Source organism: Marasmius oreades, chromosome 5 (genome assembly GCF_018924745.1).
Source record: "Marasmius oreades isolate 03SP1 chromosome 5, whole genome shotgun sequence".
Classification (NCBI taxonomy): Eukaryota; Fungi; Basidiomycota; class Agaricomycetes; order Agaricales; family Marasmiaceae; genus Marasmius; species Marasmius oreades.
The window spans coordinates 990,698-1,006,102 of record NC_057327.1 but is presented as its reverse complement, the minus strand read 5'-3'; the positions used below and the strand labels follow the sequence as shown (position 1 = coordinate 1,006,102).

Here is a 15,405-nt window from a genome sequence, read left to right as displayed (position 1 = left end):
AAACCAAACTATAACAATATTTCTGTTCACCCGCAATACTCTTTTACATATCTTTTACACTCCTTTTTCAATCGCCATGAGACTTGCGACAAACGTCATAATCTGAATTAAAAGGCAGAGGGTCAAAATCCGTGAATAAACGTTACCAGGAAAGTCTCACCAGTCGCGGTCTGATGTCAACGATATCCTCCGGAACCAAGAATATCAGCGCATTCATCTTTCTCGCAATCGATATCGCCAGTTTAGCTAAAAAGGAATTTAGGCGAGGAAAACCATTCACGGAGCAACGCGAGACATACCATTCTGCCTACGCTCCTCATAATCACCACTTTCCGTAACATCATTTACCAACGCAGGGTCGACGATTCCAGGCCGGATGGCTTCTTCCAATGCCAAGATGAAGAGAGCTGTCGTAATCGACGGGTCCTTGAAAGACCGAAGAGGACGAAGATTAGGATTGCCCTTTTGTGCCGTGGTATTGGCCCATTTGAGCATCTCAGTGTCGCTTATAGGCCTGCCACCACTGGATTTCGATAATGAAGTGAGAGTCTTCGTAATGCTCATCCTGAAGAAGGTAATGAGTCACCCTGAATTGCAAAACGAAAAAAAAGAGTAAAACAACAGATACACACCTCATCAACTGCCAAACCAACCCAAGCACAAGCGTCTTGGACCCATCCACAATATCCGCCCCTTGAATACCCACCATAGTCATCCCATTCTGCTTTGCCAAATCAACAACATAATTCGTATTCTCCACACACTTGAACCTCGACAACTTGCTCTGATTCGGTGTAACGCCAATATCCTCCTCTTCCTCCCCTTCTCCGCCACCACCACTGAAAGGAGCAGATCCTGCTCCTTCCTTGGGCTTTGATACCCTTCGCCAAACAACAACACCAGGTAAGACTTTGTCGAAAGCTTGCAAGAGTATAAGCCCATCTTTCACGTTGTCGAAAAGATTAAACACGCCAGGTTCAACATTCAACGAATTGAGCCAAAGAGTGAATACACGAGCTTCACGTTCGCCTTCAGCGTCAAAGTCTTCGACTGCTCCGTAGTCCTTGGCTTCTTGTTCATCTAAAGGCTCGAGACCTGGGTGAGTGTTGAACAGGTTGGCAACAAAGGCGAGATTGAGACGGGGGTTCCCTGCCACTAATGAGGATGGTGTAAGGAATTTGCGACAACCGATGTTGGCAGCGTTTTGGAGAACCTAGGTGTCGCCAAAAAAAAGGGTCTATAGTTATCCTTCTACCGATTAAATATCACGAACCTGTTCTGCACGAGCACGTAGATCGGTCGTTTGTAACGGAGCACGGGAACACTGATCAGGTTTGAGCTGGTTGAGCAGGATCGTATAATTCTCTCCATCCGATACATCCCTGCTGAAGTTGTTCACTCTAATTTTGGAAAAAAAGTAATTGTGGACAGTCAGAATACGTCGAAAACAGATATCGAAGACAAGGACCACCTTCGTTTCCATCCCGCGGCTTTGAGATGATAATTAAACCACCTCAACAAAATTTGATCCGGTGTCAGCCGCAACAAATCATCAATGGTCTCGCCTTCTTCACAAAGTCTGTACAACTCGGGATGAAGTCGAATATCAACTTGAGCCAACAATCCACGTCGAATAATCTGCCAGATCAAGCCAAGTATAAGATGTTCACGTCCTTCAGCGAGATCCGTCGACCCAATGTTCACAACAGAGCAACCAATGGCTTTCGCTGAGGTGATGACAATGTTATTGTTCTCCGTCATTTGGAATGCATTGAGCTGTTTCTTCCCGGTCGGTTTGTTGAGGACACGGACATCTATTGTGTCTGGAACAGAGTCGTTGATAAGCTTGCAGAGAATAAGACCATCTTTGCATTCATCGAACAGTTGCATTGTCTCAGTGGGGATCGGGTAGCGAGAACCAATGTCTGGGTCGTTTTCCAGGACCTGCAAGGTCAAATTTACCTAGAATCGTAGTTTGGATCGGGTAACTAGACACTCACCAGGTTGATATGGTTGGTAAACTCTCTTCGTTCATCTTCATTGATAGTATGGCTGACATTCGCATTGGACCCTTGCACAGTAACTTTTCCGGCTTTGGTCGATATTGTAGGCTTTGACTTGGTCCGCAGCTTCACATTGAGCTATATCGATCATTGAAATTGAGTGACATCAATAGCTGGCCGGTTCCAAATACGCACCTCAACGAAGTCTTCAAGCTCAACTTTACCACTAGCATCGACACTAACGTGTTTCAAAGTCTCTCGAGCTTCATCGTACGACTCTCCTTGGGATTGAAGAGCTTGTAACACGGCTTGTTTATCCACTCGTCCAGGCGTATCGGTAGAGATCGCGCTACGATAGTCCGTCATCAATCAGCGTGAATTAAGGCTACTCCGGTGTGATACCAAACGTACTTGAAGCGATTTATGAGCTCAAACATCTCATCTCTTGTAACTTCGGGGTATTTCTTTTGCAGTCTGAGGGCCTCCATCGTTGGGTCGCGGTGAAAAAGCAAGAAGGGTGGGGCTTGATGGCTGTGCAATTATCCTTTCTTCTTTTCTTCGTCACCGACTCGCCCGCGCCGCAGCCCTCCGCGATGCGCAGTTCTCCAAGTCAAGGACCTCGGTCAGCACTGATGTAGTAGCTGACATGTACACAGCTAATCGCTGAGGCCGTGACTGTCAGCATCAAGCGAAATGAACCTGGTAACTGAATCACAAGTCGATAACACGGACTCGGTGAATATATATTGAGAACTTCTCAAGATATTCGCCTCATCTGGCCTTGTGTTCCTATGAAATGTTGACGGTCGACTTTTGACTGTGTAGATTGCAGGATTCGACGAAGAGCAGATGCCGTCACACTCGGATCAGTATTGCGACTATATATCGAGCAGGAACACAGAAATTATCATAATCAACATTCTCACTACAAGTCGACCCAACTCTAACTATGAAATATAAGCGTACGTCAGTCGACACCATTTATTCTCAGCTGTAGCGATCACCGACTTCTACATTCTCAGTGATTTTAAGATCATCAAACCCTTCACCACCTTCAGTCTGTCATCCGCCATTAGTGTCTGAAACTGCTCCTCGACAACGTTCAGTGGGAGGGCTGAATCGTTAGGAAGATGTATCGTCACAGTTTTCAACGCGGGGAATCGTGATACATCGGAAAACAGGGAATCCAGGGTCCTCCAAGCCTTAAATGTTGGTAGGAACCCTGCTCTGAGCTCGAAAACATCGAAATGAAGGTTAATTGACTCGATATTTGTTGGTGGTGATGTAGAGGCAGTCAAAAGGGACGTAATCCGGGGAACAGGACTATAATCCACTGTTTGCTGTATTGCAAGCGTAAGCGTCTTGAGACTAGGAAGGAGGTCAAGAAAACCGATGGCATTGCCTGCGTTTTATGCGTATAAGCTCCGGAGGAAACGAAAAGATCGACATGGAATTCACACACACCCAGTATCATTTCAAGTTCTAGGTGCTTCAGGCTGTTGCCGACGAGTCGAAAAAGATCCATCATCGAATGACTCCCATGGCCAATATCGCGCAGCGCGTGCAAATGCAGGGTTTCCAAACTCGTAAAATCAAACGGGCAGTGAGGCGAAGCGAAACACGATATGAAAGGCATGATGTGAATGAGCGAGAGGTGGAGACGGGTGATGGGACGAGAACCGGGTGTTGTAAGGGTGACGCCATCCGTGAAAGGGGTCTCAGAAAAGCCCTCCTCAAGGAATTTAAGGGATGATAAGGAAATGAACGTGGGAAGCTTTGGGCTAGAGATGAAGCCTATGAATTGTGAAAAGGAAGGGAAGGTCGCATAGGAAATGTCCAAACTGGTGATTGAACCGAGCTGGAAGAGGTTCCGTATGGCTTCCTGAAGAGTGGGAAGGATGGTGGGATATCCAACACGAAATAGTATCAATGATCGGACATTAGTGAGTCTCCTAAGTACTCGAGCGAGGGACAGACTTTCATTGACCCAGCTTGTAACTTTCCCGCCGCGTGAGCTCTCGTTTTCAAGGTTCTTTAGGCGAAGGTGTCGGATATATGAAGCAAGGTGAGGATGGATATCGAGTGCCTCCAGCAGGTTTTCGTGAGCACGGATGGATTGGGCGGAAAGGTATTCATGATCCTCATGACGAGGAGAGGTCAGATTGAGAGTTAGATCCCTAAAGATGATAGGCTGAGCCGCTGAGAGCCAGGTAGAATCAACCAGGGCACAGTTCAGGAGAACCTGCTTGTCTGTCTGTGAATCTAGAAAGGAACAGACGTGTATGGCGAGTTCTGGAGGAAACATTGGTTGGTACTTACATGGAGGTCGCAGCTGGTACTTATAGGGTCCGGTGTGACCGTGTACTAAAACAAAATACCGGCTGCGCCGGAATTTCACTGTTGACGGGTAACCGCCACCAACTGCGAACCTGACGATATCCCATTCAATGACTCCCGATATTGCTGATCAATGACCCATCGAGCTTCTGGTTGTTGTTTCAAGATACCCTACCAATACAGTGGCAATCTAGACATCCGAATTTTTGTGCAAGAAGTTCGTTGGTGAAGACCCGGATGATATTTTTCCTGATCAAGTTGATCCTAGGTATGTAGAAGAATTTTTAACCGTTTCGTTCGTTTTCGAGGAATATGAGTGATACTATCATAGTGGTATTCAAATCTCGCGTTTGATGGACTCAGACCTCAGTACGAATTCCGTTGTGCATCTTACCTCCAATATATAGATTTAACGAAAGTTCTGCTCTTTACATGAACGATGATTTCTATACTATAGCATCCTAACAGACTCCCCCCTACGTGATTCTGGTTTTGAAGCCCTATTTACAAGCCCCAGTCAATTTTTGATCGGTCGAAGGGCCTGAAGTGGCGGGATTTTCTGCATTTTTATTGCGTTCGACAGCGTCCAAGGGATCGTTGTCCCATCACCCTATAAAAGGAGCATAAGGGAGGGGAAAGTCTTGATGGCTCGAGGAAAAATACTAACAATGAGACTATAAGGAAAACCAGCTTGAAATGGGATGATGCTCTCGAGGTATTTGACCTGCTCGTCCGAGAGCTCAATATCTAACGCTTCCAAGTTGCTAACCAGGTGTTCCACTTTACGACCACCAATGATTGGGAAAACGTATGGGGTCTTTTGCATAACGTAGGCAATAGCGACTTTGTTTATGATAAGAGTAAGGTTCAAGGAAGTCACATCATGAACAACGTACCTGCAGTGAGACTCTTTGCACCGATTTCTTTCGCCACATTCTCCAAAGCACGAGAAATACGCATTTCGTCTTCTGTTGGCTGCCAATTATCTGACAAGATCGTTCTACCACCCTCTCCCGACTCTTGACGGCGTTTGACCTCAGCCTCAGAAAGGAATTTGCCTTGACCGACAACTCCCCAAGGCGCAAGAGCCATGCCTTGGAGGAGGAGCACTGAGGATAAGAGACTTCGTTCATCGGAGCAAGCGCGACACATACCAAAAGATCGTGCCATCGGAATAATGTCACGCTGAAAATCGCGGTCCTTAACACTCCACATACCCTGATAAATAACGAATGGTGTCTTGCCCATGCACCGAGCATAAGTATTCGCTTGTGAAACGACCCACGCGGGGCTATCGGATATTCCCTGACGACAAGTTATTTAATTGAAGAAAAGACCGGGAAGACAGAATGACAGCTCACAAGATAGAGAACTTTGCCTTGTGCGACTAGATGATGCAGAGCATCCATAATTTCTTCAACGGAAGTACTCCAGTCCCACCAGTGTACGTACAAAATGTCGATGTACGTTGTGCGCAATTTTTTCAAACTGGCTTCAACACTGATTTGCAACGACTTGACGCTATTACCGACATAGTGAGCTTTCTGCGCGATATCGGTGGCCCCGCGTTTCCAGTTTGCACTATACTGTATAAAATATGATGTCAGTTACACAAGCGAATGAAAGAAAATAGAAAGATTCACCTTGGTCGCGATGACTAGCTGGTCGCGTATACCGCGCTTTTCAGCCCATTCGCCAATGAACTTTTCAGACGTTTCGTCCTGGCTAGAATAGTCGGTCAGCAATAATGAAGACAATTACGAAGGCGATTACTGTGATCAACGCACTAGTTGTTAGCAGTATCGATGAAGTTTCCACCCATATCAAAGTAGGCGTCGAGCAGCTTGAAGCTTGACTCCTTGTCCATAGATCCCATATGCTTGCTCCATTGACTCTCACCGATGCTCATTGCCCCCAAGCACAGAGGGGAAACGTTGACACCAGCACGAGTTGATAGGGTCCTAAGATACCCCAGTTTAGTGGGAGGTTCAGGAGCGGGATTGATGAGAGGCATGGTCACAGAGCAGAGGGGTACGAGTGAAGCTAAGATAGAAAAGCAGGTGATGCGTAGCGAATGCCCAGTCATTTGCTTTGGGTTTTTATAGGATACTTCAACTTCCTTAGAAGTAGACTTGCTGTCATCAAAGCGTTCGGTGACGCGTACGGCTCCTTGAAATAAAGATCTCTACATACAGTAGCAGTTGAGTAGCAGGAAGACAACCGAGGACGTTGAGTAAACCTTGCTGCGTAATGGTGGGAAAAGGGGCTCATCCGTCGAAAGATATCATGCGCTGGGGTCATTTCGGATCGCCGAAACTTCATTGTAACGGCGCTTCAGAATACCATGGTGATTAAAGCGATGAGATGCTCAAGTGGCTCGAGGCAGTGACCAGATACAATTGTATGTGAGAGAGGCATTGACCACAGTAACTTGAAAGGAAAGGCTAGAACTTTTATTCAATGTCACGAACATCTGCCAAAAGGGTGAATTGAATTACTGTCACTGTATTGCCCTTTCGTAAGATGTCGGATTCGCAAGATTCACGAAAACCATCTCAACACCATCTGATTACGAGTACGAGGACTCGTCTTGTTGAGGTCGAGGTTGTTTTTTGGTCCGCTTAACTGTGCGAATTTATTTCCCTTTTTATTCCGCAGATAAGATAACACAACGCTTTATCGCAGCGTTCACAGTCACTCTCTTCAACGCGACCTTTCGCTTCAAGGTAATTTTCCTTCTCAGTCTTTGCAGGGCGGCTGTCTGATCCAAGTCTGATCCTAGATGCACTTACATCCGTTGTGACCTCGGACTCGTACCTTCCAGCGACCTTCGCTGGCCCACATACACCATGTTCTGACGATGGAAAACCTGATATTCCAGAGCTCTGGCGGCAATTCGCACGGAACAAATATACCACCCCATCTTCAGACGCAATAAATTCGTCTGTGCTCGGGGCTCGAGTTGCCAACGGATGGGACATAGTCTATAGACGACAACGCAGATGTTATCTATGAAGCTGGTACCCGCTTATATTTACCTCTCCTGCGAATACCAGCTCCAGACCCAGCTTTCAGCACCTTCAATTCCCAGGCCTTTCGCGACATCCTCAAAGGGACCAGTGCTGAAGAAGCATACAAGGAGTTGCTTTATTTCCAAACTCCCGGCGAGCAAATCGAGTCTTCCAGCTGGGCAGTTTGAGTTTAGAGAGCAGTTGGCAGCTAGGGAACCTCCTGGTCTGGGATCAACCTGAATACTTGGACGAGGGCAAACTGATATCTTTCCTCACTGCACAGTGTCGTGAAAACAATGGAAATGGTTTCGAACCTCTACAGTGAGTCTGTACAATAACGTTGGTCAAGAAATCATCTTTCAACTATTTTACTTCTAAAAACAGCAGTACCTTTGGCACGATCTCATGAAGGCTATAACCATAACATGTGTGGAGTATTTCTACATGTCTGAGTCATGGCAGTAAGTTTTAGCTGTTCGCGCCTTGACTTCAAGAAATCCAATTGCAGTATTTCTCAGGACACACCGGGGTCAGTTGGTGTAATCATCTCAACCCTCCTCATTCAGTTTTATGGATGGACCAGATTCGATCCTATACGGCCATAGCTTCATTATTTATAGAGCCAAACAAAACCAAATATATCATCGTTCGTCACGAAATACGGTGAGTCACTCTGGAACAAAATTGACACATTTCCTTTATTTATGCTCCTGTAATTCTGAACAGGACACGGCTTATGGAAAACAAACGCAAGGTGCAAGATGAGGGACAAGACGAGCGAAAAGGCGACGCCGATGACAGTACTAGTACCAGTATTGAACAGCCGTCGCCGAAACGTGCCCGCTCAACGTCGTTGCCTGATGTTAATGCCTTTTTTGGGGGGAACCACCTCGCCTTTCTTCCCAAGCAGTGCAGCGATGATAACAAGGCTTTTATACTCAATCTCCTCGTTAATCGACTCTCCACGGACTCCCAGTGGGAGAAGGTCCTCAAGCCCGAATTCAAGCGTTGGGAGCATTGCGAGGACGCTATAAAGGACGCTGCCGATTTGGGGAACCTTATCAGCGATTGTTTCGAGAAGAGTGATTGGAGACCACTCTTCGAGGACTCAAGTTGGTTTAATGTCCTGTTAATGGGTTATCACCTTAATTAACACAACGGGTCCAGGATTGCGATATCAACTCTCCCCTTCAACTAGTTTTAATACATCATACCCAGCAGAAGACAGTAAGTGGCCTCTCGATTCTTTCCTCGGGCTTTACTCATCTGTTGCATATTCATCCAGTACAATGTGCGCTCTACCTTGGCCGTCTCTGTCAGTTCCTCATACATTTGCAACAGATTTCAAAGAAGCGTTTGAAAAGAATTACCGTTCCTCACACCCCGATATTCTCCTTTCTGCCATGGACCTGTACCATCTAGATGAGACTTATTATAATCGCTCGTTTTCTGTTGTACAATCGTCGGGAATGGGCAAATCGCGCCTGGTGGATCACTCTGCCACCCTTCGGTTCACGATTCCTTTCAATATCCAACAAGATATCCAGTCCGGTGGGAGGGGTACGTTCCTTCCCAAAATCCTATTTGTAAGTTTGTACTTACCTCCACTCCCCATAGTATACCCTCCATCTGACCGTAAAGTGCGCGACTTTATCACGGCAACATTCGAAAACGAAGTGGATGCCGTGACATGGCCTCTTGTCTTCTTGCAAGCCCTCTTTACTGAAACGGTCGTCCAACTCAAAAATTACAAGAAGGGACAGCCACAAGCGATTGCTCGTTTATGGTACGACTGGATGAAGAAGGAGTCGACCGTATATGAAGTTGGGAAAGAGAGAACCAAGTTCTATGATCGAGTGGAACATGAAGCTAGGAAGGTGCGTGTATGGGTTCACGACTGTTACCTGTTTGACTCACAACTTGGTCAGCTGGCAGGGCTAAAACCCACAAACGTCCAAAACCCTCTCAGGGAACGTAGAACGGCTTTGAGAGCTGCAGCCACATCACTTGTCGAGCGTTTACAGGATCTTTACGGGAGGGTGACAGATAAATTTTGTGCGATTGTCTACTTTGACGAAGCCCACACCCTGTTTCCGTCGAATGGTGGACTACATAAATGCACGCCTTACTTTGCTCTGATGACCGTCTTAAATATGATACGCGACAAGCGGATCTTCTTCGTTTTCCTGTCCACGAACCCAAGCCTTCAAACATTCGCACCAAACCATGCATTATACCCATCCATTCGCGTTCAAAACAGCTACAGACTCATCCCACCCTTTTTCGAGCTTCCATTTGATACCTTTTCTCGAGGCTTTACGACACAGGCAAAGGCAGAGGGAAAGTTGACACTTGCAGGAGTTTGCGACCTGGGACAGATGGCCAAGTTTGGTCGCCCGATGTAAGTGAGATGTAGCTCCACTGCAATGTGTATTCAACTTGAACTCTAGGTGGTACTCCTATTATCAGAGCCTCCCAGAGTCAGACAAGGGCCAAACGATCAATCTGGCGGATGATGAAATTGCGAGGTGGTGCCTCATCCAATGGAAGTCGTGCATATCTGGCGGCACTTGATTCTCGCGTTCTCATAGGGTTTGATCCCGTTCATACACTCTCGCGCCTCGATCAGACAGAGCTTGTGAAATCGCATATGCGATCCATTTATAACATTCCGGAAAGTCGGGAATACATGTCTTCTGGATATCCATCCGAGCCAGTGCTTTCGGAAGCAGCAGGACGCATACTCAACTCCTCTCCGGACAAGCCCATTGACGATAAGGCCCCTGAGATACTCCTGTCTATTCAGAACAATGGCTTGCTCGCGAAAGGGGAGCGTGGTGAGCTCGTTGCTCGAACCCTTTTGACCGTCGCACACGACAAAGCTGCCAATGACCCGTCAACATCGTGGACAGCTCACACGCAGTATCATCGGCCAATCAAACTAATGGATTTCCTGAAAAATCTTCTCGCACCCGAAGTCTTGGAGAAGGTCTGCGAGGCCACCCCGTTTCGCGCTTACCCGGGTGCCCTCAAACTGGAAGCTGCATTCGCGGATGCATGGATTAACTTTTCCCATTTTGTCCGCCTTGGCGACTACAAATCTTTCGATTTCAGATGTGCGACTGAACTGCTTGAGCGAGGGGCAGCCATACAAACCTACGACTGCCAACCAGACCAGGACCTCGCGATACCGCTCCACAACGGCGATGTAGGGTCAGTGATTGATTTAAAAACAACAAGCGGCATTCAGGTTCAAGTGAGGAATGTCAGGAATCCCTCACCCGTAGTTCCAAAACTGAGTCTGATTGGAGAGTGTCCCGCTGGTTTACCGATGCTTTCTATTGTCATGCAGCTCGGTGTAGACGACGACTATAAAGGCCCGCTAGTAGAGGTTATCACGGAGCTGAAAGGTGGCAGCACCCCTGCTGGCAATACACGATCTACTGAATCTGATCTGGAGGCTGATGTGGAACGACGCCATTATATCATCGTGCTTTATGGCTACACGGAACAAACGTACCCCTGCATCGGTATGCATGCATCAGAGTATCACAGTCTCCTTCGAACAGAGCGGTTTCCATTTGATGGCTATCCGAGAGGGAGTCAGACAACGGACCTGAAACGGAATCGGACAATGTTTGATGATGCAGTGCATGAACTGAAATCTATGGTGTACCTGTATGATCCTTCATGCATGGCTTGGCAGGATTGACTTTGAATTGGCGATCTTGTTGTCCATTGCCCTCTCTGTTCTCCTTATGCTTATGGTTAGTTTATTCTCCGACATCTTCCACGAACAGTTATCATACCACTCTGTATAAGAGCAGATTACTCTCAAACAAGTAGAATGACCAGACTGAACTGTACTGTACAGATTCTTGTGTTTGTAGTTTTAGTTTTTATGTGTTACAACTAAACTAGTAGTAAACTCATGCATGTGGCTGGTGTATTGTCACAGGTCTCTCGTTTTTGTGTTGCGTGCCTTTCTTCTTGGCCACCTCGCACCACTAAGTATAGCAGGATTGGCACTGTATGGTTCGCTTGAGAAAAACTGGCGAGAAGCGATCGAACTGGCGCGACGATTCTTGGATTATGCCGCTCGGTTTCCTTCATAATTAAGCGACTCAATCCACAATCGGATACTCTGGACACCGATAATGATATTCAGGAATCGGTCTGAAGTTGGGTGTTGTGAACTGCTGCAAGTAATGTGATGCACGATTCTGTTTCTGCAGCAACCATCGCGCTATTTTTATTGCGGGCATGCGATCCGACTCTACGGTACAAGGCTCTTTTACCCACATTCGCAAAAATTGAACACACAGAACCGTCTGAACCATGCGTTTTTTTATTGTTTATAGGAATCCACGGTTATATAGCACCGGCTCTCAAAGTTCCAGTTGTCCATGGCTTGGTCACCGTTCCTCCTTCTCTCCCTCGTTTCTCTCGCATTCTCTACCCCACTCAACCGACGATGGGATGACTTTGTCGAGAAACATTCCTGGGGTGCCGTCATTCCCAAAGGCTGGCAATTCCATTCTTCCCCTTCTCCAGATACCCTCATCGACCTTCGCTTGGGCCTCAAATCTGCTCGTATTGACGAGCTCTTCCACCACCTCGGGCAAACCAGTGACCCTGATCATGAACGTTACGGAAACCATCTATCCAAAGAACAAGTCGAAGAACTCGTCGCTCCACACACCGACACCGTTTCTATGGTAGAAGAATGGCTGGCTCATCACGGGTATCAAGGGTCTGCAGCCTCTCCAGCGGGTGATTGGGTTACCATCCGGCTACCAGTCAAAGATGCCGAGAGGATGTTGAGCGCAGAGTATGGATTATACCACCACCCATCTTCGAAAGACACTGTTCTACGCACTCTTTCGTACTCTCTTCCTCGCGCTCTTCTCGGACATGTCGATACCGTTTCTCCTACCACGTACTTTGGAACATTCAAGAGCATGCGTGCGACGTCGTTCTTGATGCCCGAGGTGGATTTGGATCCTGATGCTGTACCCCCGGCGACTTGCGATAGGAGAATTACCCCGGATTGCTTGAAGACCTTGTACGACGTACGTTTTCCTAGTTCTGCCACTTTTCCTGTTTGCTTACGCTATTCAAGGCTGCCAACTATACCCAACAAGCTTCCAGTCGGAACTCTCTCGGCGTTGCTGGTTACCTTGACGAGTTTGCCAATCGGGCTGATTTGCAGGTAAGCCTGCGTTCTGGATTCGAGTTCCCTTGACAGCTTATCTGCTTCTAGACCTTCCTCAGACAGTTTGTTCCAGCACGAACAGGCACCAATTTTACTACCGTCCGCGTCAATGGTGGTGGTGATGACCAGAGCATTCCTGGCGTCGAAGCCAACTTGGATATCCAGTACACTGTTGGGATTTCCGCTCCCATTCCCAACACTTACTACAGGTAAAAACCAGGCTTCTTCTTGTCATTTTTGAGCGAGCAAGTCTCTCAATACTCTCTCATCCAGCACCGGCGGCTCCCCACCTTTCAATCCCGACTCCAACACTCCAACCAACACCAATGAACCCTACCTCGACTGGCTCAACTTTATTCTCTCCCAGTCTTCGATCCCTCTCGTCTTCACAACCTCCTACGGTGACGACGAACAAACCGTTCCACCCGACTACGCAACCAAAGTCTGCGATCTATTCGCTCAACTAGGCGCACGTGGTTCCAGCATCCTCTTCAGTTCAGGAGATGACGGTGTCGGCGCTGGAGACTGTACGACAAACGACGGTCAAAACAGAGTTCAATTCCAACCCGAGTTCCCATCTTCGTGTCCTTTCGTTACCGCTGTTGGAGGAACCACGAGGACGAATCCAGAGGTCGCTGTTGATTTCTCTGGTGGTTCATTTTCGAATTTGTTCGCGAGGCCGGATTATCAGACTGCGGCTGTGACGACTTTCTTGAATCAGTTGGGGACTACGAATAATGGGTTGTTCAAGTATGTGTTTCGTTATATCCGTCAGACGTTTCTGACGCTATTTATATCTATTAGCAAAACTGGACGTGCATACCCAGATATTGCAGCTCAAGGGACCAACTTCCAAGTTATTGTTGGTGGTAAAGTCACCTCTGTTGGCGGAACGTCCGCTTCATCACCCACTGCTGCAGCCATCATTGCTCTCCTGAACGATGTTCGTCTGGCCGCTGGAAAATCTTCCTTGGGATTCTTGAATCCTTTCATCTATAAGAATGGTGCTGCATTCAATGATATCACGAGTGGTAATAACCCTGGATGTGGGACGAATGGATTTGATGCTGGTGTTGGGTGGGATCCGGTGACGGGAATGGGAACGCCTAATTTCGCCAAGTTGAGATTGGTTGTGTAAAGGGGGAATAAATACGTATTCAGCAAATTCGGAACCGGTGCTCTGATTCATTTGATATCAAAGATATATATACCTTCTTGAAGTTCGAGCCCTACCTTCTCTTCTCTGTTCCGGTTGATTTTGCCCCTCGGTCTAGAATGACACATTCAGCAAACCACGCTCTTGTCTTCGGCGGATCAGGCCTCATCGGTTGGTCCGTAGTTGACCAGCTCTTGTCTGGGTACCCCGAAAAGAACTCTTTCGCTAAAGTCACAGCAATAACCAACCGCCCCGTAAACCCATCAGAAACTCAATGGCCCGAACCGCCGGGTGGTCGTCCAGAGTTACATCTCGTGTCCGGAATCGATTTGCGTTCACATACACAGAATTCGTTATCACAAGTACTGAAGGACTCAATACAGGATATTGAGAATGTCACACATGTTTTTTATTTCGGTATGGTTTCTTCGAAAAACGAGCTCTGAGAAGAAGTTGACTAAACTCAGGATGGTAGTTTTCACATCAATGGCTGATGATACAGAAGAGGTCGAAGTCAATCGGAAGATGATCGAGGTCGCGATCGACGCACTGAACGTGCTCAGTCCCAATCTACAGTTCGTCGTCTTCCCCGGTGGTACAAGAGTAAGCCTTTTTTGCTTTCTTTCGCACTGAGCAATATAACCGACTCCTTTGCAAATCGAAGGGATACGGAATCTACATCCCAGGTGGCACATTCCGGCCCCCACTAACCGAGAATATGGTCGATAACTTACCACAAGACTACGCACGGACATGTGTCTATCCCGTATTCCGCCAGGTTCTGAGCAACGCCAGTAGCGGGAAGAAATGGACGTGGTGTGAGGTTTGTCCGGACACCATCGTAAGCTATAGACTCGTTTATGTCCTGAGCCTCCCCGTCACTAAAAAACAAAAAACTTAGGTTGGGTTCACCCCCAACGGATCGCAATTCAGTCTAGCACTTCACTGGGCCCAATACTTATCTCTATACGCTTACAACCACGGGATCGGACCCCACACAGGCGGCCTAGAACAGCCAGACCACAAAATCAAAACCCAAGTAGTAGTACCCTTCCCCGGAGTCGAAGCAGCTTGGAAGGCAAAGAACACTCCAGTAGCTGCAAAAACGATCGCTCGCTTCTCGATCTACGCTTCCCTCCACCCCAAGGAATGTGGTAGTGGCAATGGACGTGGACAACAATTGTTCAACATTGCTGATCGAGAACGACCATCGACATGTGAAGAACTATGGCCAAAATTGGCTGCATGGTTTGGTCTCGTTGGCGTTGGACTACCATCACCTGCTGATCAGATGGCCCCTCGGGAGCTACCTGGAGAGTACATCGAGAAGTACCAGGACGTGTTCAAGCAATACGGTCTCGACAAGGCTGCGACATCAGGTGTTAGCGCTGGAAGGAAACAGTTGGATAGTGTGGGCACTTGGTTGACTTTTGACAGACACTTGAGCTTGGACAAGTTGAGAGCATCTGGTTTTGCCGAGGAGCCTGATCCAACCGATGCTTGGACCGAGGCTTTCCAGAAGTTCAGAGAGGGTGGGATGATCTTGTAAACAAGTAACAAGATCCTTGTCCTGGATCGGATAGATAGACGCGTAGAGACGTAGTACAAGTGTTACTACTACAAGTGAGGAGGCTGATGATTGTTACATACATATTCGTGAAAGATGTGCATACCTGATTTGTA

At 47.3% G+C, this 15,405-nt stretch overlaps 7 protein-coding genes across 7 annotated transcripts; 4 read left to right on the top strand and 3 right to left on the bottom strand.

Annotated features, from left to right (window-relative positions):
- Nucleotides 1-29: 29 nt before the first annotated feature.
- E1B28_008379 (uncharacterized protein) lies at nucleotides 30-2,504 on the bottom strand. Its single transcript, XM_043153178.1, has 9 exons — nucleotides 2,415-2,504; nucleotides 2,199-2,352; nucleotides 2,001-2,141; nucleotides 1,472-1,944; nucleotides 1,274-1,400; nucleotides 633-1,213; nucleotides 300-565; nucleotides 161-246; nucleotides 30-102 (listed from the first exon to the last, which is right to left on the bottom strand). Exons 1-9 carry the CDS (start codon nucleotides 2,489-2,491, stop codon nucleotides 55-57), a joined length of 1,953 nt encoding a protein of 650 aa, XP_043008462.1. The 5' UTR covers nucleotides 2,492-2,504; the 3' UTR covers nucleotides 30-54.
- A 509-nt stretch (nucleotides 2,505-3,013) lies between these two features.
- Nucleotides 3,014-4,308, bottom strand: E1B28_008378 (uncharacterized protein; the record flags this gene model as incomplete). Its single annotated transcript, XM_043153177.1, has 2 exons — nucleotides 3,014-3,405; nucleotides 3,468-4,308. The coding sequence occupies 2 exons, from the start codon at nucleotides 4,306-4,308 to the stop codon at nucleotides 3,014-3,016; spliced, it is 1,233 nt and encodes a 410-aa protein (XP_043008461.1).
- Nucleotides 4,309-4,733: 425 nt separating this feature from the next.
- On the bottom strand, nucleotides 4,734-6,646 carry E1B28_008377 (uncharacterized protein). The gene is made up of 8 exons (XM_043153176.1): nucleotides 6,580-6,646; nucleotides 6,128-6,525; nucleotides 5,984-6,065; nucleotides 5,702-5,926; nucleotides 5,495-5,645; nucleotides 5,237-5,434; nucleotides 5,008-5,183; nucleotides 4,734-4,950 (listed from the first exon to the last, which is right to left on the bottom strand). The coding sequence occupies exons 2-8, from the start codon at nucleotides 6,424-6,426 to the stop codon at nucleotides 4,858-4,860; spliced, it is 1,224 nt and encodes a 407-aa protein (XP_043008460.1). The 5' UTR covers nucleotides 6,427-6,525; nucleotides 6,580-6,646; the 3' UTR covers nucleotides 4,734-4,857.
- Nucleotides 6,647-7,925: 1,279 nt separating this feature from the next.
- Nucleotides 7,926-9,756, top strand: E1B28_008376 (uncharacterized protein; the record flags this gene model as incomplete). Its single annotated transcript, XM_043153175.1, has 7 exons — nucleotides 7,926-8,014; nucleotides 8,078-8,463; nucleotides 8,519-8,578; nucleotides 8,637-8,642; nucleotides 8,693-8,911; nucleotides 8,969-9,228; nucleotides 9,280-9,756. 7 exons carry the CDS (start codon nucleotides 7,926-7,928, stop codon nucleotides 9,754-9,756), a joined length of 1,497 nt encoding a protein of 498 aa, XP_043008459.1.
- A 107-nt stretch (nucleotides 9,757-9,863) lies between these two features.
- Nucleotides 9,864-11,063, top strand: E1B28_008375 (uncharacterized protein; the record flags this gene model as incomplete). The annotated part of the gene is made up of 1 exon (XM_043153174.1): nucleotides 9,864-11,063. One exon carries the CDS (start codon nucleotides 9,864-9,866, stop codon nucleotides 11,061-11,063), a length of 1,200 nt encoding a protein of 399 aa, XP_043008458.1.
- A 547-nt stretch (nucleotides 11,064-11,610) lies between these two features.
- Nucleotides 11,611-13,796, top strand: E1B28_008374 (uncharacterized protein). Its single transcript, XM_043153173.1, has 5 exons — nucleotides 11,611-11,632; nucleotides 11,713-12,423; nucleotides 12,474-12,563; nucleotides 12,615-12,775; nucleotides 12,840-13,796. The coding sequence occupies exons 2-5, from the start codon at nucleotides 11,758-11,760 to the stop codon at nucleotides 13,702-13,704; spliced, it is 1,782 nt and encodes a 593-aa protein (XP_043008457.1). The 5' UTR covers nucleotides 11,611-11,632; nucleotides 11,713-11,757; the 3' UTR covers nucleotides 13,705-13,796.
- A 45-nt stretch (nucleotides 13,797-13,841) lies between these two features.
- Nucleotides 13,842-15,271, top strand: E1B28_008373 (uncharacterized protein; the record flags this gene model as incomplete). Its single annotated transcript, XM_043153172.1, has 4 exons — nucleotides 13,842-14,139; nucleotides 14,198-14,325; nucleotides 14,387-14,563; nucleotides 14,624-15,271. The coding sequence occupies 4 exons, from the start codon at nucleotides 13,842-13,844 to the stop codon at nucleotides 15,269-15,271; spliced, it is 1,251 nt and encodes a 416-aa protein (XP_043008456.1).
- Nucleotides 15,272-15,405: the final 134 nt, after the last annotated feature.

Bases quoted from the DNA above. Each gene is read 5' to 3' on its own strand.
- E1B28_008377 (XM_043153176.1), bottom strand. From the start codon at position 6,426: ATGACTGGGCATTCGCTACGCATCACCTGCTTTTCTATCTTAGCTTCA. The intron at 6,066-6,127 runs GTGCGTTGATCA...CGACTATTCTAG, and splicing joins ATCGATACTGCTAACAACTA to CCAGGACGAAACGTCTGAAA. The intron at 4,951-5,007 runs GTTAGTATTTTT...CTCCTTTTATAG, and splicing joins GTTTTCCTTATAGTCTCATT to GGTGATGGGACAACGATCCC.
- E1B28_008374 (XM_043153173.1), top strand. From the start codon at position 11,758: ATGGCTTGGTCACCGTTCCTCCTTCTCTCCCTCGTTTCTCTCGCATTC. The intron at 12,424-12,473 runs GTACGTTTTCCT...ACGCTATTCAAG, and splicing joins GCTTGAAGACCTTGTACGAC to GCTGCCAACTATACCCAACA. The intron at 12,564-12,614 runs GTAAGCCTGCGT...ATCTGCTTCTAG, and splicing joins CCAATCGGGCTGATTTGCAG to ACCTTCCTCAGACAGTTTGT.
- E1B28_008379 (XM_043153178.1), bottom strand. From the start codon at position 2,491: ATGGAGGCCCTCAGACTGCAAAAGAAATACCCCGAAGTTACAAGAGAT. The intron at 2,353-2,414 runs GTACGTTTGGTA...GGACTATCGTAG, and splicing joins GAGCTCATAAATCGCTTCAA to CGCGATCTCTACCGATACGC. The intron at 1,214-1,273 runs GTTCGTGATATT...GGCGACACCTAG, and splicing joins TACGTGCTCGTGCAGAACAG to GTTCTCCAAAACGCTGCCAA.